This window comes from Megalobrama amblycephala, linkage group LG15 (assembly GCF_018812025.1).
Source record: "Megalobrama amblycephala isolate DHTTF-2021 linkage group LG15, ASM1881202v1, whole genome shotgun sequence".
Classification (NCBI taxonomy): Eukaryota; Metazoa; Chordata; class Actinopteri; order Cypriniformes; family Xenocyprididae; genus Megalobrama; species Megalobrama amblycephala.
In genome coordinates this window covers 14,087,024-14,110,676 of record NC_063058.1, presented here as the reverse complement: position 1 = coordinate 14,110,676, position 23,653 = coordinate 14,087,024, and the positions used below count along the sequence as shown (strand labels likewise).

At 38.1% G+C, this 23,653-nt stretch overlaps 2 protein-coding genes and 1 long non-coding RNA gene across 7 annotated transcripts in view; 1 reads left to right on the top strand and 2 right to left on the bottom strand.

Moving 5' to 3' along the window:
• mob2a (MOB kinase activator 2a) overlaps positions 1-4,099 on the bottom strand; it is a 64,987-nt gene extending 60,888 nt beyond the window's left edge. Inside the window, exon 1 of the mRNA XM_048159228.1 lies at positions 3,771-4,099. Coding sequence (XP_048015185.1) covers positions 3,771-3,787 — 17 coding nt within the window. The 5' untranslated portion in view covers positions 3,788-4,099. The remainder of the gene's footprint in view (positions 1-3,770) is intronic.
• Positions 4,100-5,167: 1,068 nt separating this feature from the next.
• The window catches only part of LOC125247958, a 49,069-nt gene continuing 30,583 nt past the window's right edge, over positions 5,168-23,653 (top strand). Inside the window, exons 1-3 of one of the 2 annotated variants that reach the window (XR_007180206.1) lie at positions 5,168-5,409; positions 6,889-7,178; positions 12,528-12,632. This is a non-coding gene — a long non-coding RNA (uncharacterized LOC125247958). Of the gene's footprint in view, positions 5,410-6,888; positions 7,179-12,527; positions 13,481-23,653 lie in introns of those variants that run through there. The other variant, XR_007180205.1, reaches the window with a different exon arrangement.
• dusp8a (dual specificity phosphatase 8a) overlaps positions 15,031-23,653 on the bottom strand; it is a 70,539-nt gene continuing 61,916 nt past the window's right edge. For all 4 annotated transcript variants that reach the window (XM_048159508.1, XM_048159507.1, XM_048159506.1 and 1 more), the window contains 4 exons: positions 19,437-19,603; positions 19,158-19,317; positions 18,793-18,916; positions 15,031-18,522 (listed from right to left, as the gene is read on the bottom strand). In XM_048159508.1, coding sequence (XP_048015465.1) covers positions 17,463-18,522; positions 18,793-18,916; positions 19,158-19,317; positions 19,437-19,603 — 1,511 coding nt within the window. In that variant the 3' untranslated portion in view covers positions 15,031-17,462. The remainder of the gene's footprint in view (positions 18,523-18,792; positions 18,917-19,157; positions 19,318-19,436; positions 19,604-23,653) is intronic.

The window sequence follows — 23,653 nt, the reverse complement described above, 5'->3', positions numbered from 1 at the left end:
AAATTTGGCAAAAAAAAATTGTGTTCAAAAACAGACAATCAAGCCCAGCCCAGGTGAGAAAAAGTAACGCAAAAATAATATAATGCATTCATTTCCATAAAAAAGTAACTAAGTAACACAATTAGTTACTTTTTAGGGAGTAACGCAATATTGTAATACATTTAAAAGTAACTTTCCCCAACACTGGTACGGACCTGCATTATTTCTTGCAGAACATTCTGTTCCATGAGTTACAAATGCTTGCTCATGTTGTCTTTATTGATAAATTCACTTGCAAGTTTGAATAAACACAATTAAATCCATTCTTCTGCCTGAATACTGGGTGAATCGCAGGGCAGAAGCCAAAATGTCACTTATGCAAGACTTCAAAACAGGAAAGGATTTGGCCTACCAGCCTGCAATGGCCAGCATGATGTTTTATGTGGTCAGAACAGACAAAAACATCAGCAGCAGGTCAAGAGAGGGTGCTTATGTAATGAGACAGGAATGTGAATGTATGGTCACTGTCTTTGGACCTGTTAAACCAGCTGCATGATGGCATAAACCCATAGGAATGCCTGACAATGCCTGACCTTCTGTCTATAACAGAGGCTGAAGCCGTCATGTTACCAACAGAGATGCTCTTAAAATTACATTCTGGTATACGTTTCATCTTGCATGTACTTATTCATTGCTTCTTAGCCTAAAATAAGTAAATCAAACATGAGCAACAGAGAATTCAACATTATGTAAATGAGAGGTGACATAATGCAGTGACAACCAATGGGAGTGCAGATGAGAGTTCACAAAATTCAAAGCTCTCTGACTTTGCTCAGAAGATGGTTAATACATTTATTATTAAGACATGCTATAGCCTGTAATAATTAAAATAAATAAATAAATAAATACCACAGCCCCTATGATGTACAGTATGATTTTTGTCTGTTAAATATTTACTGGCGATTTTTCCAAAAATGGGGAAAAAAGTGTGAATGTAAATTAAACACAAGGGGCACTATATAAAAACATTTTCAAGGGTAAAAAAAAAACCAAATTAATTTTATTATTGCATAATGAGGTAAATTACAAAGGGCATAAACAGCACATAAATCTCTGGACATCATTCATCAGTCATTTATGCAGCAAAATAAATAATCAAATGCAAATATATCTACAAATAATTGTCCCTTCATGGGTTTAACTACAAGACCAGGAAGCGAGCGTCAACCTGCTCATGTGAGCAATGCTAATTGCTTTGCAAATAGGCAATGTCAGCTGTATAATTAATCAATGGATTAAAGGCTCATAAGTGCCATTTAAAATGGAAAATCAGACAAAATAAGAATAGAGATGCCCAGAGCAGATCTGAACCTGTAGTTGATATGAAACAACCAAATATAAGCTTGAACCACAGTCAGTCAACAGTTTAAAATGGTCTATACTGTTCTGCAAATCATAACCTGTTATTAAGGCTATTGAGAATAAGTAAATATACCTGTGTGATATGCTCTGGACCTCAAAACAATCCATTTGGATCATTACAAAAGGTATTGAACAATGTACAATATGACCTTGATTCACTATCAGCACTGAATCATGGAATTACGTCACATTCGTATGAAATTAATGATTTTTATATTTGACTTAACTTAACTCCTAATGAGTTATGGAACACATAAACCTTAATAATGATACCAGAACATTCTTAAACCAAAAGTGTCCAATTATAGGAGGCTACCAAGATAATGTGAGTAGTAAATCATATGATATCAACATGGCTGCCACCAAGAAGGGGGTCCACCCTTATGTAGAATAAAACGGCTTTCATTAGGTCACTGATATGACTGGAGTCTTTATTTCATGTGAGTTAACATCACTTTAAACATATTTGTCAAATGTACTATTCAGAAGTAAAATTTTATTACAGTAACAAAAAAAAAAAAAAGTTACTGTGCATTTAAAAGAACAGTTGACCCCAAAATTACACAACTCCAATTTCAACTAAAAACGGAAAACTTTTTATGCGTTTTGGCTGTTCATTTACATGGCGTTTTCGTGAATTTGTGAAAACGATGACGTTATGCAAATGCGCATTAGTTGTTCAGTCTATATGTGCGTATGTTTCTTTACAAAGTGACATCGCCATCTACTGGCCTGGCAGCAGAATACAGTGTTTTTAATCGTTTTCGCAGATCTGTGTGAACTGGGATTGTTTTGATGACGTTATCATCTATGCGTGAAAAAAGCGAAAGAAAAACTTTAGTACATCGTTGTCATGTAAACGTACCCTTAAAGGGATAGTTCACCCAAAAATGAAAATTATCCCATGATTTACTCACCCTCAAGCCATCTTCGGCCTTTCTTCTTTCAGACGAACACAATCTGAGATATATTTAAAAATATCCTTGCTCTTCCAAGATTTATAATGGGAGTGAAGGGGGGCAGATTTTGAAGCCCAAACAAATTCATCCATCCATTATAAAAAACAATCTATACGGCTCCAGGGGGTTAATAAAGGCCTTTTGAAGCGAAGCGATACATTTTTGTAAGAAAAAATATCCATATTTAAAACTTCGTCATTACGTCATGCATCGGGTCAGGGGTTACTCTTTCGCTGCAAATTGATGCGTATGGCCGTCTGCAGGAAGCTAGTTATTATAGTTAATAAAGTTTTAAATATAAATATTTTCTTCAGAAGGCCTTTGTTAACCCCCTCGATGGATGCATTTTTTATTTTTTTTGGCTTCAAAATGTGGCCCCCCTTCACAACCAATATAAAGCTTGGAAGGAGCAAAGATATTTTTAATACAACTCTGATTGTGTTCGTCTGAAAGAAGATAGTCATATACACCTGGCTTGAGGGTGAGTAAATCATGGGATAATTTTCAGTTTTGGGTGAACTAATCCTTTAAATCCTGTCATCAACTCACCCTCACGTTGTTCCAAACCTGTACGACTTTCTTTCTTCTACAGATCACAAAAGATAATATTTCTTGTTTTTGGCCACACAATGACAGTCAATGGGGTACAAAACAGCATTTGACCCTATTGGCGATTATTGTATGGACAAAAAACTCGAGACATTTTTCAATATCTTTTTTTATGTTCCACAAAAGAAAGAAAGTCAGGTTTGGATAAACATGTGGTGAGTAAATGATTACAGGATGTTCATTTTTGGGTGAACTATCCTTTTTAAGATAAAACAACCATACATACTACTTATATTGTCAAACCACAAGATAAAGGTGTTAAGTGACTTACAGTACATAAAGTACAGCTCATGCAGTCAAGTTAATGTAAAACTAATCTACTTTTACATATCCATCCAACCATTGGCAAAATATCTTGGACAAAAACTGAATAAAATTTAAGCATGTATCAAAAAGCAAAGGTTTTAATGGATCTGTAATGCATCGGTGACAAATATTTAAGTCTTCTTATTTCTTCTTAACCTAAAATAACCTGACAGGTCAGGGTGTTGCTTCTCATGTGGCAGGATGTCATGAAGGAAACCACATAAGTAAAAACAAAATGCCGCGTTCTGTTTAAAGTTTCAGACAATTTTAATGTCAAACAATGTCCTGGACACCTGTATGAAATGCTACATGTATCACTTAATACAGTCAGTTTATATTCCACTAAACCTCAAAATTCAACATTCACCTTTTAAGAAAAACAAATGCAACTTAAATTTGTAATCTGGCATAAAACTTCACAAATGTGAAGACAGCAAAATGTATGCCACAAACTCAAGCATTATAATTTATAAGTGACCAATATATTGAACTCACCCCATCAACCAGTCCATTCTGCTGGCAGCTGATCCACGCCAGCTTTGCTCTGACTTTCACCGGCTGTCTCCAATTATATCCAGGGCTTGATTTTTTGGTCTCTATGGAGTGGTGCCTAAAACAGTTTTGAACATAGAGCTTCTCCTCACTGACTTTAAATGATGTTTCTAAAGAGCCACGATTTGAACTCAGCAGCTGGTGTTGTCAGGGCTGCTGGGGTTCAGTTGTCAGTGTTGTGGATGCCGGTGGTCCGTCCGTGGCTTGATGTCTGTAATACACGCAAGTGCACTGAGAGTCTGCTTCAGTCCCGCTGCTGCTTGATTTCAGGAATCCGGAAGTAAACACGGCTGTGTCTCAAAACCCAGTGAGATGACTATTTGCACGGAAAGCACTAAAATTTCCAAAAACCTTGGCTAGCTAGGCAGCCTACTAGGTTTTGAGCCACAGCCCCTGATTCAGTCCACAGTCGCTACCGTGCCTGCCATTGTTCTCCTCAGCTGCAGTCAGAAATAAACATCTACATTTAAGAATTTATTTTTATTATCTCTTTCTTTTATTACTATTATTATAAGCCAATTATTGAAAAGGCTATTGCACACAGCAAACCTTTCGACTTTTGAATGAGGTAATTTTTTAGCCTAAGTTTTTTGCTCTTCAAGTCTGTTCACTTAATATTTAACCGATACGTCGTATTCTAAAACAATGTTTTATGTGTCTTTATTTATCTTTTGATAAATAAAAAACATTTTATTTTCAATTTAACTCAAAATTGTTGACGCTCATGTCAATAAATAAAGAACAATCTCTCAACGTACCAACAGATGGCGCTGTGGATGTGCTTTTGTGATGCACTGTAATAGCAACTTTTTACACATATTTAAAGGGATATTTCACTCAAAATTAAAATTCTGTCATCATTTACTCAGTCTCAAGTTGTTCCAAAGCTGTATGAATTTCTTTCTTTCTGTTGAACACACAAACAAAAAAATATATTTTGAAGTATGTCGGTAACCAAACGGACCCCATTGACTTCCATAGTATATTTTCCCCATATTCTTCAAAATATCTTCTTTTATTGTTCAGCAGAAGAGAGAAATTCATACAGATTTGGAACAACTTGAAGGTGAGTAAATGATGACAGAATTTTCAGTTTTTGTGTGAACTATCCTTTTAATAACGTATTTAAACTAACCCTGTCTAAGTATCCCCTGAAATTCTTAACAGTATATTATGAAATGTATTTTTTTTAAAACATATATACATAATATTAGAGTAATTTGTTATATTTTTATTAATTATAATATCAATCTAAAATAATTTAATACATTATTTTTAGTATTTTGATGGCAAGCTCAAGAACACGTGCAGTTCTACCATGAACCGCTAGGGGCTCGCGAACACCTGCTAGCTTGGGTTGACCTGTAGTTCAGTCTCATTTGTTGTAATTGGTCATTTGTAGCGACATTTTAACTCGGCGAAGAATGATGTAATGATACAGGAGGGACACTAGAACTGTTTACTTTAAGGTTTAAAGTCTATTAAAAGTCTTTAAATGGTCTAGGAAGTGTCATCTAGAATCACAAATTACGATTGAAGGAGAGCTAACGGCAGTTCCTGAAAATGGATCCTTCTCTTCAAAGTGAGTTTCTGTGGAGACGTTCAGGTGAAAAGGAAAGAAAGATGAATTTTAAAACCTCGAATTACGCTTTATAATGTGCTTTTGTACATATTAAATGAATAATTTCACCTAAAAATTAAAATTCTGTCATCATACATCATAAGTGAAACACAAAATAAATTCACCATAATGGCGTGTAGGCCTAAATCTGTTCTGTCAGGATGATACAAGTAGGCCTAAAGTAGTTGATACAACTTGTGTACCTCATATGAAGTCATGTGTGAAAAACAGCATAACGAACATATTGTATACTCATGCCACCTCAAGTTGTGTTGACTTAAATGACTTAAGTTAAACAAAATTGTCTCCTGACTAGATTTTCAACTAATTTTGACTTAAATTTAAGTATGTTCCTCACACAAAAACTTTAAATATAGCACATATAGCACAAGTAGCCTATTTGTGATGCTTATTTTGGAGCTTGTTAGCCCCAGTTCTCATTCACTTTCATTATATGGAAAAAGGCAGCCTGTTGAACATCTCTTTGGGTCTGGAAAGCCGTGAGGATGAGTAAAAGATGACAGAACTATCTCTTTAAAGGGTTAGTTCACCCAAAAATGAAAATTCTGTCATTTATTACTCACCCTCATGCCGTTCCACAACCGTAGGACCTTCGTTAATCCTCGGAACACAAATTAAGATATTTTTGTTGAAATCTGATGGCTCCTTGAGGCCTGCATAGGGAGCAATGACATTTCCTCTCTCAAGATCCATAAAGGTACTAAAAACACATTTAAATCAGTTCATGTGAGTACAGCGGTTCAATATTAATATTATAAAGCGACGAGAATATTTTTGGTGCGGCAAAAAAAAAAAACAAAATAATGACTTGTATAGTGATGGCCGATTTCAAAACACTGCTTCAGGAAGCTTCGGAGCATAATGAATCCGTGTATCGAATCAGCTGTTCGGAGCGCCAAAGTCACGTGATTTCAGCAGTTTGGTGGTTTGACACGCGATCCGAATCATGATTCGATACGCTGATTCATTATGCTCCGAAGCTTCCTGAATCAGTGTTTTGAAATCAGCCATCACTATATAAGTCGTTATTTTGTTTTTTTGGCGCACCAAAAATATTCTTGTCGCTTTATAATATTAATATTGAACCACTGTACTCACATGAACTGATTTAGATGTGTTTTTAGTACATTAATGGATCTTGAGAGAGGAAATGTCATTGCTGACTATGGAGGCCTCACTGAGTCATCGGATTTCAACAAAAATATCTTAATTTGTGTTCCGAAAATTAACAAAGGACTTACGGGTGTGGAACGGCATGAGGGTGAGTAATAAATGACATAATTTTCATTTTTGGGTGAACTAACCCTTTAAGGCTATGACCAGGTCTTACATGAAATCTTAGCACACAAGGTTGATTCACTTCAGACATTTACCTAGTGCGAATACTGTACAAATCAATACGCATATCTCTGATTCCAGACACGCCGTCTCCTGTCTTTCCCTGAGCGATGTGCTCGGCGCCTGAGGACTCAGTCCTACCTGTGATTCAAGTGCACAGCTGTCCCACCTGACAATTATAAATGGTGTCTCCTTACACTGGCATCATTGAAATCACAGGAGAGCATGATAAATGGTGAAGGAGGTGTACTGAATAATACATGACCCCTGTTTGGCCTTCCTTGAAAATAAACCAGAAACAACAACATCGCCAACCACCAATAGATGGCAGCACTATACAAAGGTCAACAAAACTGTGGTGAAAAGTTGATGTAAGTAGTAAGTACACAGCTTGCATGGCGCATAAAATAATAATAAAAATAAATATTCTGTGAAAGGAGGTGCTTAGACACTCGAAAATTGTCAGTTTCATTAGGTCAAACAAAATTATATATGAGCTATTTTATCTTAGTCATTCATCCTTTTTCATTTTTGTAAATTAGATGGACAATTATGTTAAAAATGTAAAATAAGTTTACAACAATTGTGATAGTATAAATAATTGCAATTTTCTATTATTTTAAAATTTTAAATGCAGTCAAGAAGGTCAAGACCTTCATTTTAAAGACATTGTCTATTTTTTGTTAGTAGTTTATCAAACCTATGTAACTGATCTCAGAACAAAAATATGAGATTAGTGCCTCTAATTCTTAAAAAAAACTAACAAAAAAAACAAAAACAATAATGGACACGAAAGTGTATGGTGTTTGTTGAATGTGCAAAACATACTGTTAAAACAGTTTGCTTTAGCGTTAGCACTTCCTGAAACTGTGCGAAATGTTCGCCTGCAGGTCAAACAAGCATTTAAATAATTATTTTTTTCCACTGAGTTGTAGTGAGTATTTTCAGGCTGTGAGAAATATATACGTATATTATGGGTTTTCTTTTTACTTGACAGTACATTGGAACATTGCGGCCACACTAACAAACTGCACCAATGTCATAAAGTGCATTATGAGGCATTTTGTGGCACCGAAAGTTTATAAAATGTATTATGGTAAGTCTCTGTGGTTTTTTTTTTTTATAGTGAAGAAATATTTTCACATGCTTTTTGATTTACGGTCATTTGAGGACACATGCAATGGGGCAAGAAATCCCACGGAAAGTTACCTACCGACTCCAGCAAACGGAATTGAAGAGAATTGTTGCTATGATGTAACAGTTTTATAAGTTGCCATATATAAACTCTGGGATCCGAGAGCACTCTGGCACACAACATGGCTGCATCTGGGAACAATCAGCTTCATTTGGAACTTGTCACTCTAGTATCCAATAGCTTACAATAACACTATTTTCTTGCACTCCAACAAAATCCTCCAAAATGTTCATTAGTAGGGGTGTAACAGTACACAAACATGATGGGGTATGTACGTACCTTGGTATTGAAGTCACGGTTCGGTATGGGTTCGGTACAACAGGGGAGGGGGCAGAAAACTAAACATAAAATTGCTTCTTTTTTCTTCTTTTTTTATGGTTTATTGAACATATCGCATCTCTTTTTTTTAAAAAATAAACTCAGTTATAATTAACATTTTCTTAAGAATAAAAAAAAAAAAATCTTATTTCATATACAGGAAGCCCTTTCTTGCACATTACTATAATATTAAAGGTTACAGCTGACATCAAAGCCCAAACTATTAAATTCAGTTGCTTATTTTTAGATATAATAATCAACACTCAATAATGAAAAAAAAAAAAAAAATGAAAAAACATGTAAATTACACATAAAGCAGGTTTTGCATTTTCGCTGGTGTTTCTGAAGTCACAAACTACCTTGTAGCCAATCATGTCAACGTGCATAGCATATCGTTAACTGACCGCGCAAGGGAGTCTCAAAAGAAGGTTATTCCGGTATATTTTTATTTGTCCGATGAATATATTTAAGCTAATATAGTGCATATGAAGAGTTTGGTTCCAAAACGCTATAAATCCATTTTGATTAATTTGAGTAAAAATGTGTTTTCTTTACCTAGAAAGTGGCAAGATGAAACCACTGTTTTCTGTTGCTAACTTTCACATAGCATCTTTAGGTTATAATAACATTAAAAATTCAAATCCAGATTTTGATTTATTAAAGATTTATTAAAAAAACAGATTTTTTTTTTTTTTCCAAAAATGCAATTAATCCATTTCATCAATATAAAAGTTATTTTTCATATTGAAACTGTTGTAAATACACAACAAAGTAAGTTGATCCACATATATGACAGCCTCTGAACTTGGTCAATACTAAACTTATATTCAGACATTGGACTAAAAACACATTCAGTCATCGCTCCCAAAATGAATTCAACGGGTCATCTTGTTAATGCTATAAATTAATTATGTCTCCGTTTGTCATTACTGATTAAAGAGTATCTGCCACCACCGCAGGGTTAAAATAAAAACAAGCACATTTGCCGAGTACATTGGAATTGACTGCAACTACCCAGGGGCGTCGCTAAACTGCAAACATTCAAATAGCAATCATGTTATGTTTTTTTTTTTTTTTCTATTTAGATGTTTAGAATCAAAACTAGCAATGCCAGATTCGAGAATTAATCATTCGTGGTCAAATGTCTTTTAAAAACTGTTCATGATTCAGTTTTGGGGACCGTGACAGAAGTTTGATGCTGTCGTGTGAGAACAAGCAACAGCCACCAGCATTTTTCCTCCTCCCGAGTGCCTCATCTTCTTAATCTCCTCACGTAAACGATTAGATTTCGGTGATGGCTTACATTTCTTACCCACCTCAGAAACCACCACAGGTTCATCAATGCCGTAAAAATTATTATTTTTTCTGTTTTTACTGATCAGAAAGTACAAGTTGATAAGGAAAACTATGATGTCGGGTGTATTCAGAGCACTGCCATTACTGTTTACAGTGCGTGGAATGGTGCACTGTGATTGGTTGAGCGGATATATCGCATTCTGCAGAGAAGGGAGAGTGGCGTTTGTAGCGGTTTGGAAAGAAGGGGAGGAAACATGACAGAATAACACGGCGGATTTCGCATTTTGAGTAAAATTAAAAATTGACTTTTCAATACCGACCAGATACAATACTGATTTTGGCAAGAACTCTTTTTTTTTTTTTTTAAATGCCGTTTATCGCGTTTTGGAACCAAACTCTTCATATATTTAGTGAAAAGCTCCCCTATAGAGGTTATTTCTCTAGTGAACTAACATGCTGTGGACACTAAATGACTTGCCTGAGGTAAATGAAATGCTATGTGAGATATTATTCTCAAGCTGTTTTAGTGATGTCTTTCCGCCGTTGAAACACTAGTTGAGAGATTACACGTAAAAATATCTATGCATAGATTTCTGTTCTTCTGCGCTTTTTCCTAATGTGGTGGTTAGCAAACAGCGGTGCATTACAGCAGCAGATCGCCTGTAACTGACTGTATTCATCATCTGACTGTATGCACCAAACCATGACATCCTCTAGTGGAGTCAATGCCTCGATGGGAATTTTTGGCCATTCCTCTAGAAGCACATTTGTGAGGTCAGGCACTGATGTTGGACAAGAAGGCCTGGCTCACAGTCTCCGCTCTGATTCATCCCAAAGGTGTTCTGTCGGGTTGAGGTCAGGACTCTGTGCAGGCCAGTCAAGTTCTTCCACACCAAACTCGCTCATCCATGTCTTTATGGACCTTGCTTTGTGCACTGGTGCGCAGTCATATTAGAACAGGAAGGGGCCATCTCCAAACTGTTCCCACAAAGTTGGGAGCATGAAATTGTTTAAAATGTCTTGGTATGCTGAAGTGTTAAGAGTTCTTTTCACTGGAACTAAGGGGCCACGCCCAACCCCTGAAAAACAACCCCACACCATAATCCCCCTCCACCAAACTTTACACTTGGTACAATGCTGTCAGGCAAGTGCCGTTCTCCTGGCAACCACCAAACACAGACTCGTCCATCGGATTGTCAGAGAAGCGTGATTCGTCACTCCAGAGAACACGTCTCCACTCCACGGCGTGCTTTACACCACTGCATCCAACGCTTTGCATTGCACTTAGTGATGTAAGGTTTGGATGCATCTGCTCGGCCATGGAAACCCATTCCATGAAGCTCTCTACGCACTGTTCTTGAGCTAATCTGAAGGCCACATGAAGTTTGGAGGTCTGTAGCTATTGACTCTGCAGAAAGTTGGCGACTTTTGCGCACTGTGCGCCTCAGCATGACCCCACTCTGTGATTTTACCTGGCCTACCACTTCGTGGCTGAGTTGCTGTTGTTCCCAATTGCTTCCACTTTGTTATGATACCACTAACAGTTGACCGTGGAATATTTAGTAGTGAGGAAATTTCAAGAATGGACTTATTGCACAGGTGGCAACCTATCACGGTACCACGCTTGAATTCACTGAGCTCCTGAGAGCGACCCATTCTTTCACAAATGTTTGTAGAAGCAGTCTGCATGCCTAGGTGCTTGATTTTATACACCTGTGGCCATGGAAGTGATTGGAACACCTGAATTCAATCATTTGGAGGGGTGTCCCAATACTTTTGGCAATATCGTTTATAAAAATTTAGATTTTTTTTAACTGAGATCTTGTCATATTGTATTACCTTTTTTTTTTTTAACTATAGTAAACTGCTGTAATAATGGATGAATTGTTCAAGGTGTCTGAATACATTTTGGTTTGACTATGTATATATATTTGCATGCAGTATATGTAAAATATATGTACAATTTTAATATAGCTATTTTATGTACAATTCTAAAGTTTTGCTATTTTTCTCTTTGAACTCTTTGAACAGCATGCATGTTAAAAGTGAATGTTTGAGCTTTGATTGCGATGTGAGGAGGAAGACAGGGGAGTCTTTTGTGTGGACTGCATGTCATCATGCGGTCATCGTCAGCTGGGCTTCCGTAATCATTATCTCTTCAGAACACGCAGTCCAAACACACTGCCTCACTTGACTTACTCAACAAACATCTGAATACGTCACACGGGTGCATGTATGAATCACCCACATCATATCCCTTATTTTGTTTGTACAAAGTAAAATTTGTTCTATTAACAAGGCTGCAGATATACCCACAAAGTTACTCATTCACTCCGCTCATATTAAAAAACATGGCAAGGAATGAAAGAAAAATCCCCAAGCTGAGCGAGAACAGAATGGTATTCTCGAGTGGGAAGTGGGGAATTTTTCTTCCTTTTCCCACAGGATTTAGTGTTCCTAGTCATACTGAGGCCCTTTCTTGCATTTAGGTTTCACCTTGACCCCGCAGCTTGTAAGTGGGCAGCTGGATATGGACTCAGCACTGTTAAGGCCCGTTCACATCAAGAACAATAACTATAACGATAACTATATTAGTGTCCACACCAGCGGACAATATCGTGAGCATATTCATGTCATCTGCCGCTTTAAATGCTTGATCTTTTTAAAGCAGGATGGATTTTGATTGGCTGTCAATGTTTTTATCATTCACCAGCTGGAAAAATAATTCTGAAAGTGATTCCAACAATATCGTTTCTCTGTGCCGTTATCATTATAGTTGTGGTGTGGACTCGAACATTATTTAGAACTGTATCTTTATCGTTATCGTTTCAGTTGTCGTTCTTGGTGTGAATGGGCTTTTAGTGTGATGGGAGTTTTTATGCCACCTCTACCACCTTCTCCTCTTTCACAGGGGGCAGGCGATGAAGACGGGTCTTTATTGAGGAGAACAATAGTGAGGAGTTACAGCAGAAGAGACCTCCAAAGTATGCGCAGTACATGCAGAACTGCAACAAAGGTCAGGTATGCAAATCCCATTGAGGAGTACACACTGTCTTAGATAAGTGTTTCTCAATGGGTTTTGCTTCCGCACACTGGACATCACAGAAGCTGCCAAAATCATTACAAACAAACATTTTGCTATTATTTACAATAAATGGTTTGTTGGATCTTGGATTTAACATGCTTTTCACCTGTATCCACAATCTTATTTGAACATATTTACTACCCATTTTTGGAAAACGCCTTTTTAGATAATATGAATTATTGCATTTTTCTTTATTTAGAAAAATAACCAACAAAGATTAAATACCATTCATATTCATTTCATATTTAAGTTACATTAATATATGTTCTACATCATCATATGAATATTGGTTTAATATGTGGATGTGCCTCTGAACATATTTCAGCCCCACTACAGAAAAACTAGATAGATAGATAGATTGACATACCACGGTCTGTCTGAATACTCGATTCTGAGTGGCTGGAAAGTGTGTAATAAAACCGTTTAAGGCACAGGTAGTTGGTCACTGAACCACTGAATTGAATAACACAAAATTGGTATTATTTTAAAACTTTTTTTAAAATTTTGATCAACTCTTAAAGAGTGCTGAGTAGTCCCTCTAAAACTGAGTGCACTCATGGGCGCCACCTAGCTACGAAAAGAATAATGATCATATTTTTCAAAACTACTTCATTGATCTACACAAAATCGGTGTCATATGAAAGCTTAGAATCTGAACTTTACAACGCATGTAGCCTAATTGATTGACTCCCAAGTAGTGCTGAGTTATTTGCTGATAAAAAAAAAAATGTTTTCATAATTTATGAAATACTTTTTTGTACTATGTAATATGTCAAAAACATCATAAAGTCACATATATAATTATATATATATATATATATATATATATATATATATATATATATATATATATATATATAATAATATATGAATATGGCATTTATGTCATGTTTTTGCTGGTAAATTCATGAAACATGCTCCGATCGTGGAAAATGGCACATCATTATTTACAGCAGATTCTTATTATTTAAATGACCCCAAAATGCGTCAGTCACTAGATATTCCACATGGATTTATGACACATAAAACTCCACAGGTGCACATAGCTAAGTAAAATGAAATGTATAACTTCATGAAACATGCATAGATCTTAGAAAATGGCACATCATTACTACTTAGTGATTTTCTCCCGATTAAAATGAGTCCAAAATCAACATAATCCCCTGTGTCGATTACAAGATATTCCTCATGGAGGAACAATTTTAAAAATGTCCATGAGGGGGGTTTACAAGGACTAAAAAAACAAAACAAACAAAAGGCTACCTTGGTTCCAAATGCTATATAAGTAACTTTTGATTATTTTATGATATAACTACACACAAAAAATTTGTTCCTTCCTGAGTTACTGCATGTCAAATAAGAAAGATATGTTAAATTATACTAAAAACAATTGTTTTTTTGTTTTTTTCTTCACATGCGTCACTCACACACAAAACATTCAGGAGCACAGACACTTATCAACGCTTCCCCCTGACTTTTATTTATAAAATACTTTCGCTAAGTTATATTTCTTGGCAAAGAGGTGGAAACAGCTGGTTTTGAAACTCGCAGATTCATTGAGAGTGACGCTGCACACAGATGCAGGTAATTCACATTGGCATCTCTCATCTTTCTCTATAATTAATTCAAATAAATGCTATAATTTATTCATTCAAATAAATGTAATCTTATGCACTACTTTTTCTCTGTGTCTGATTTAAAGCGGGCAGAATGCTAGATCTAACGAGCCATAACTGACGAAAATAACCGGAATTTTTACCCTTCCGGTCAAATATTGTGCTGCAAACATCAATAACAGCTTTAAGTTGTCAATGCTGGCAAATTACCATGGTATAAGCAGGATAATCCACAGCTAGCCGTGGATTATCCCTTATCTGTATACGAGTTATCTAGAGGTCATACATTACCATTATTTTTTCTTGAAGAGACCTTAACTACCTTCATGAAATAAGACCTCCTGAAACCTGAAATGTCCATGATGTTCTAATATGCAGTACTTTAATTAATTGCTGCATATTTACCATACAAGATCTTTCACAGCTTTATTTCCATACTGAAAATCCATGGACGTGCAGATCAACTCCAGTTGAAATGCTGTCCATTATTTTTGCTCCAATAAATCTTTACCTTTTTACCGTCGTCATGGAGCATCATCAAAAAAAGTACAAAATACAAAACTCTCAAACCCTAACATTAATAGAATGTTAGAAAAACATTTGCAATATGCATAAATAAATGTTAATGTTGATCATTCATAAAAACTGTTGGGAATCTCTGATCTTGCACATTTATGCTACTATAAAAATCAAAGAAAAAGAAATCACGAAACTTTTTCATATTTTGTAATGTTTGTATTTTGTTTCATCATCACAAAATGGGTACATGGGGAGGAACAAGCCTTTTCCAAAGAACCTGAGGTATTTTGCGTCAAGCAGCCTAAGGTATCAAGATTTTTTCTTTAAAAAAATTCCCTATCTCAATTAGTTTTGTTGATACGATGCTATTCACACAACATATAATAATAATAATAATAATAATAATAATAATAATTAGTTGCCAACTATTTAACAATTTCAGCAAAAAAGGACAGCCTGCATCTTTTTATTACATGTTTTAAATAATGATAACAATGTCTTTAAAAATATAGTACAGGGAAGGAAAAGGAAATACAGGTAATGTCTCACACAAGGAAAACAATTACAGCAGCACAAATACAAGATTTGCCATACAGAAAAGCTAACTGAAAAAATACAGACATAAATAAATTGCTGAACTATCTCCCATGGAGAGGGCAATCCCATTCACATTTGCATACACACACCCTTTCCTCTGTTATATTTAAACTTTGGAGCGTTCTAGAGAATCGGAGAGAAATGGAGAGGATGAAGGGGAAAAAGGAAGTGGAGGACATAAAGAGTTGGAACGAAATTGGTGCGAAAGAGAGTGAATGAATGAAAAGGGCAGGAAAAGAGAAAGCTCAGAGCCCAGACTTGTAATTGAGTCATCAAAAGCTCCCCTGAGAAGAAAGCAAGCAGAGTGTATTGTCACCATAGTGCAGATTCTGTTCTTATCAGTTACTGGTTTTACATATAAAGTTTATGATCCAATAGAAACTAGATGATCAACAGTCATAACTCTGTCAGACTATCAGTCAGGTTTGAAATGCATTTAGTTGTGTAATTTTTTTTTTTTATATGGCTGCACAGTCATGGATTAAAAGGTTAGGGGCTCATCTTCTCTCCAAGACGCTATATGAGCATCTGCAAAGGGTCACTCACAACATCCATCCACACATCCTCCCGCAATCAGACCCAAACAAACAATAAATAATATCATAAATATGCAGAACAAATGGGGGACACAGACAAACCCCTTTAGAGTCCCTGTCATTTTTTCCCTTCATTTTGTCTCGTGTGCTTGTTAATACAAAAATCAAATTCTGGAAAATTAAAATGAGTTGCTACTCATTTTACGATGCTGGGATATCATACATATTCTTCTAGAATACTCTAGATTATTCATGCTGGATTAAAGTCTTTAATAATTCAAGCCAGCAGGCTGGAGAAACAAATGAAAGCCATACCAAATGCTTTAGTTTGTGACACACACCGCAGGACATCAATGGTTACACATGATTTTCTGTAAAGCGTTGTGGTACCCTTTTAATGAGAACATCCAAAAACTTCCCACTTAAAGCAAAAGAAAGTGCATTTTAACATCAGATAATTCCTGGTAATAACCGCACTCCCTTATAAACAAAAAGGAGGACAATAAGTGAAAACATATTGCTTGTAGTTGCGTTTCGGTCTTGCGAGTGTATTTTGTAAATATCACTGAAAAAGAAAGATCAACACTGAAAAAAAGAGGAAAAATAAAAACTCCACAATCTTTATATTATTTCTCATTACCAGAATGAACCAGTAGAATAAATTAAAACTGTAACTAAGAAAATGACAAAAAAAGAAAACTTTATAAGTCCATTGAAATCACGGTGTATAGTTCATATACTATTTGTTTGTAAGGAAAACAGCAGCTTTGAAGCATGCTTGGTGAGAGGAACGTGGGTTGCACAACAGTTCGAGCATCACCACTTGGGCACAGGAGGGGAAGAACAAGACCCTGAAATCTGGGTAACAAAAGAGTGAGAACATTATGGGAAAATGCCCACAATGCGTTTCCTTCATGACATGCCTGGTTCCTCCTCCAGGATTCCATGAATGCTGGGATACAGGACCAGGGTGGACAAGAGCACTGCACAAAGAGGCCTTCATTCAGCCAGTAAAAGCATGTACCACCAAGGCTTAGTCTATGCTGACTCCTTGTGCTGTGGTGGTGTAACTTCACTGAGTCCAGGGCGGCATAATAAAAGAAACAAGTGTAAGCATAACAGCCATGCTTGATTCTCAATACACCAAAAGGCTGGTAAAGCTTTTATGAAGAAACTGGGGGGGGTCTGTTTCTAGAGTGAGGAAATTAGTGATTCTCCAACTGGAGTCTCAGCTCGTTGTCATCTGGGGATGGCTATGGCTTAAAAACAGTAGAAAGACAAAAGCAAAGTCAATCTGTGTCCGGTTCCACTGGCTTAAAAAGACAAAAAAAAAAAAAAAAAGCAGAGTCACATTTCTGAGAACCAGTCATTACGAACTAATATTAATGTTCCACACAACAGCCTCTCCAGGCCCACTCTTAGTCATCCTTGCTCATAAGTGGCGCCTGTCCGCTGCCTGTGTGTAAAAGTCCCCAGGGGCTGTGCAGGTGATGTCAGGATACTTCAATAATTTCCATGCTCCCAGAGAAGCTGGATTGCTTGCTGATCTTTCCCAGCTCTTCCCTTGAACGTGTCTCTGATATCCCATCTTCAAACTCCATCTGACAGCTGCGCCGCTTGAACTGCTTATCGGCAGCACTGGAAGTGGGAGCATCCTCGTGCCAGCTACCCCTTGAGTCCCGTGGTTCCCCCACCTTCTCCCGCAGACGCACAGCCTCACACGGCCCAGGGAGACTGCTACAGCCTAGTGCAGGAAAGTGTACTGCCCCTCCTCCACCTCCATTACTGTTCATTGACTCCGAACTGTAGAACCAAGGGGCTTCACCTGTTGGCGTAACAGGGGTTGTGGCCTGTACAGTGTCTCTATGCTTGGTCCACATGGGCCCGGTGCCCACAGTGGGAAGGCTGAGCAGCAGGGAGGGCTTCAGATTGTCATCAAGACTGGGACTTTTGTGTGCAGGGAGTGAGCGTCCGAAGTTTAGGCTGTGCGAGTGCACAGGAGAACTTCCAGCACTGCTACCATTGTGCTTGCTTTTCCTCCGTGAACGAGGTCGGGAGCTGCTCTCAGGAAAGAGGCCTGGAGATTCAGCTAAACTGGGGCTAACAGAAACAGGTGAGTACTGGCATACACCATTGGCTTCTCCAGCCTCTGGGCTATCCAGCTTGCAGAGTTTGGGGACATCTTCGGTATGCACTGGTGCGAGGCGAGGACAGTGGTTGGGCTCGTAGACTGATTTGATGTCAAGTGAGAAAGAGCGTTTGAGCCGGTTGGTGTCCAGGATACGCTCTGCAGACAGATTCAAGCCATTAAAGCCCTGCTGGAGGGAGGTTGGAGAAGGCAGCTTAGCGTCCAATTCCGTGCTGTCCTTTTCAGCCTCCAGACGGCCCTTTTCAGGATCACTGGAAGATTCTCCTCTAGGTTCTGACAACTGCTCCAACTTCTCCTGACCTGAAGACAGAGCTTTTAGCAACCTCAGACCTTTCTCAAACTCCAGCAGCTGTCCCAGGAAGTTAAAGTTGGGTGAAATTGAAGGTCTGCGGTCCTTCACAAACCTGGAAACACAAGAAGAGTAAGAATGATTACCCTAAGAATAAATCCACATATAAGGATAGGAAGACATCTTCAACACAAAGACTCATCATGTGAGCTTGAAAGTGCCTTGAACAAAAATATGTGTTTAAGAAGGCTACAGCAGGTATTGTTTACTAGATTCTATGTGATCGATTTTACATGTTGGAGGAAATGGATATAAAATTACAAGTAGCAGAAAACTTTTTCTGAGGCCATGCAATTTAAGCTGCAGGGTGTCCGAGTGAGTTTACCTGTACGCGTCATCTGATGACAAGCCCATTGTCTTCATGATATATGCAATGGCGATGGTGGCGGACCTGGAGATGCCAGCTAAACAATGGACAATGACTCGACAGTTGGAAACCTTGGCTTTGTCTGAAAGGGAGAAGGGAAACACGTGAGAAAACACAAAACATGCAAGACAACCAAATACCTCCTCAGTGACAAGCAAAAAAACCCATATTATTTCTGCAAATATGCTTTGAGGATCAAATTTGTTCTTCCTGATATCATCACAGGGCATGCTACTCATTTTTCATGCTAACATGTGAAAATCAATCAGCGAAGGAAAACTATAATCAAGTGTTAAATCAACCTTCTACTGTCAGGTTCTTACCAATAAACTCGTTGGTTTTGTCTAGCCATGGCAGGAGTTTTTCACAGTAGTTGTCGTTGACGGGTATACGCATGAAATGGCTTTCCGAGATGAACTCTGGCTTTGGGCAGGTGTTGCTTGCATTTAACACATATGTGATGCCGTTTTGAGCCATTAGATCCTGAGAGTGCAAAGAACCAAGGTATGAATTATGCAATGTTATTACTTAAGTTTTGAATCAAATACTAACACATGGAAATTTCTCTCTCATTCCATGATCTTAGTTACAGTCAGTTGTACCTTGTTGAGCACATCTTTTTGTGAGCCCAGGTAGAGATGGGGCAGGATTCGTGTGGGGCCAACGTTCGCCACTGGCAGACATGGCTGAGACAAGCTCATAGGCAGAGTGGCCACTGGCTTGCCTTCACACAAGCCTGGAAAACAGGACGAGAATGCTGCAAAACCACCTGAAGAAACAAAGGAAAAAAAGAGAACACATTAAGAACAAAATGACCTACTGTATGTGTATGAAGAAAGACAAGACTAACAAGAATGCTGGATTTTGTGACTGTCAATAGTCATTATGCATGGGATGCAACTCAAAATCTCTCAAGCAGGACAAAGAACTGAACAAAGAAGCTCCAACCTATAATAATAAAGGGCATATTTCAAGTCAAAACCTTTCATACAAACAAAGCCCATGCTTTGTCACACATCATTTGTCAAAAACCAAGAAAGAGAGGATTCAGATGTTATGAACAAGATTATGCCAATCTAGGTCAGTGCATGTACGAGCATGGCAGTCAAGTGAGCAAAGGCCAGTTGGCCTAATGAAGGATCCTGTCTCTTTAAGAGGCGGGTGGCTCCAGTTTTGGCATTTGTCTGCTGGAGCTCCTTTTCCTGAATGACCTAATATCCTCAACTGAACAACTGCGTCAGGCTTAGAGAATGAGGGTGGTCACAGGTGCAGACCAAGCCCTTGATTCATAGCTCTTGGGCGTTGGGTGCCTGGACAACGACATACACACATTCAAATGCAAGGTATAAATTCGCAAATGCATTTACAACTATAAGCATTCACATTGTGTGTCTATAAGAAGCTGAACTAGAATGTATTAGTGTAACAGGGAAAGATGGAAAAGTGGAAAGGATTTACAGAGGAAGAAAGTAAAGTCTTCATCGAGCTGTGCAATGCTGCCAGAAAGTGTGAGCCCCAGCAGATGGGTTTAGACCTTAATCTCAGATGAGCTTCATGAGAATCTGGGACATGGTAACCCTGGGAGTGTGCAGACACAGCAGTCAACCAGGGACCCATGAAATCATTTAGCCCCAGCCAGGAAACAGTGCAATAGTCCAAACAAAAGTAACTGTGTTAAACAGATCTGGGTGGGATGGAGGAGTTGAAATGAACAATAAAAGTCAATAAAATGAGTCATGGCAAATAAAGAGTGAGGTGATAAGAAGATTTACAACAAAGAAATACATAAGCCATGCTCAGAACATCATCCAGAGCCTATACAAGGGTGACTCATCATATTTCAATTAACCGTGAATTTTAAAAGCCACCTGCTTTGCCCTAACTGACAACAAGGAACACCTGCCCCTCTTATCCATGCATAAATCACCATCTAAACAACTATTGTATGTTTGGGGGTGCATGGTTTTTTAAGAGCTTGAGCGACAACCTGTCTGTTTCCTGCTATTAATGGCAACGGTCGGTACAATGACATCATCTCTCCGCACAGAAGACTGAGAGGTGATTTGCATGTCACTCAAGCAGAACCAACGGGCCCCTGGTGCCTCTTCCATACGCTGTCGAAACTAGCGGTAGATGAATGACTACCCACCAAATGTTCTACAACCCCCATACTGGTTCAAATGCACCCTTCCCCCCAAACCACACACACACAAATACATTCAAACACATTGATACAACCATCTAATCTTGGATATCTGTTCCCCTCCCCCAAATGCAACTCACCTTACCGGCCCAGTGACATAACCTAAATAGCCTAAAAAGATCGGCCATTATGTCAACACTGTCAGCAATACCCAAGACTCCAAATTTTGCCTAGTTAAAGGATTAGTTCAATTCAGAATTAAAATTTCCTGATAATTCACTCACTCTCATGTCATCCAAGATGTTTATGTCTTTTTCTTTAGTCGAAAAGAAATTAAGGTTTTTGAGGAAAACATTCCATGGTTTTTCTCCATATGGTGAACTTCAACGGCTACCTAGGGGGTGAAGGTCCAAATTGCAGTTTTAATGCAGCTTCAAAGGGCTCTACACAATCCCAGCCAAGGAATAAGGGTCAATTTTGAAGTTGGAGGAGAAAATAAGTTAAACTACAATTTGGACCTTCAACCCTTTTTACCCCTGTGAAAATGGAATGTTTTCCTTAAAAACCCTAATTTCTTTTTGACTGAAGAAAGAAAGACAAACATCTGGATGACATGGGGGTCAGCAAATAATCAGGAAATTTTAATTCTGAAGTGAACTAATCCTTTAAGTCTTGTTAAAACTGGCTTCCTATCCCACATCTCTCAAATGCATTACTTAGGCCAAAAAAGAGAAGCAATGCTAACCTCCCATCCCTCTCCCTTGAACTGAAAGGTCAAGGATTTCAAAGAGCATCTGGGATCTGTGAAAGCAAGACCACAGCTCAAAGCTCAAAAGGCAAGCAGACAGGATCTCCTTTGCAAGTGATCTTTGATGCTCTTTTCATCTCAAGGATCGGGAATATTGTCCAGCTTCGAAGATCTAGAGGGGTGCTTTATATAGCTTCCTCGAAAAAACTCGTTTCTGTACACAGCAACACAAACGGGAACAAGTACAGGACCACATTGTTGAAAAGCCAAGAGAGGAAATACTTGAGTGAGGTCATCAGCTATCATTTCTAACTGGGCGGTGGTGGTGACAGTTAGGATTACAAGGAAACCATAAGCTTCCGTATCTGTCTTAACGTCTTACTAAAGTTTAATCAACAAACACCTAATTTTACTTTTGCAGCAAAACAATGAACAATTAAGTGCACCAGAAGAAGTCAAGTTAAAGAAGATTTTCAAATACACATTTACAAGAACGTAATATTCTCACTGGGTGTTGTGAGTGTGCATGGGACTGTCAGATATAATTGGTAAAACAAAAAAAATATAAACATTAACCATGCACAGTTTTGATTAATGCACAGACACACGCGAACAGTTACAGTCGAGACAGACTTAGGCAACATTAGTCACTTTTATAGTCAGCAGTTGTGTAAGAGGCCAATGGTGACGTTTCTCAAAACCACTGAGCATATGAGTGCGTGTGTGTTTTCAGCAAGAGAAGTGTGCCAGGGTCAAACTCACGCTGGATGAGAAGGCAATGTGCCACTCGCACACTTCCTCTACGTTTTTTTCTCTGTCTCCAAACCTTACATAACCTCCATTTGCCATCCTGCCTTCTCTGAAAACAGAACAGTGGAATAACCTTTCTCCTATGGGGAACCACAGTATTTATCTGGGATTGCAGAGGTTGTGAATAGGTTGTGTATATGCTTGGGTCACCACAGACTTGTGTGATACTTGCCTAAATTCTACTGCAATTACAATGCCATGTTCCCCTACTGTGCAACAAAGCAGATGAGGTAAAAAGGTTACATTTTTCGGATATGGACATGAACTACTGAGACCATGAACTATCAAGTAATTTTGTGTTTAATAACACAGAGTTGCACACTTCATTAACTCCAGCCTTTGATATCAGTTCATTGTCCTGCGGCACCTGACCTCCATCTTTAGGAGCCCCTCAGTTTTTCATCTTTTCAGCTGAGCTCTATAGGCACTCTCACACAGGCTTCTATTCAAGGCTCTACGTCCAGCGGCATTGATGGGCCCCTGAATGAAACTAATGCACACTAACACACACATACACATGCACACAAGTCTCCAGATGCAGAAGACATGACGCCATTGAGGAGCAGCCCCCATCTGTCCCCATCTCCGCGCACACACTCACTTATTAGCATCTCAATAAAGGCCCAATGACATCATTGCACACATGCATGCTGCACAATGAGGAACACAAAAAACAGCAGGGGGTTGGTGGCTACCTCATCACTCCCGGCGCTTTGTGTCATGCTTGACAGATTAGAAGTGTTAAACCCCGGGACCCTGTATCATCGAATCATTAACTGTTGGCGCTATTACAATTATTGCATTTCTGCCCTAAAGCCATTACAAAAACAGACGTCATTGCAATAAAAGTAAATTGCTTGGCAAAGTCCAACTGTTTAAGTTCTACTTGGTGACATCAGTAGAACGCACGCGTAGTAACTCAAATATACACTGGCATGTGTGCATGAACTATGAACGCACACAAAACAACTGCATTAATGTACTTAAATCATAAAGAAACCCTATGCATTTCCATTTTATTTGCTACTACTCTGGGAGATTATCATAGGAGCACTATAGCAATGCTAGGTTAATGTTTTACTGTTTAACATAAGTTCGTGGTAAGAGAAAGAAAAAGG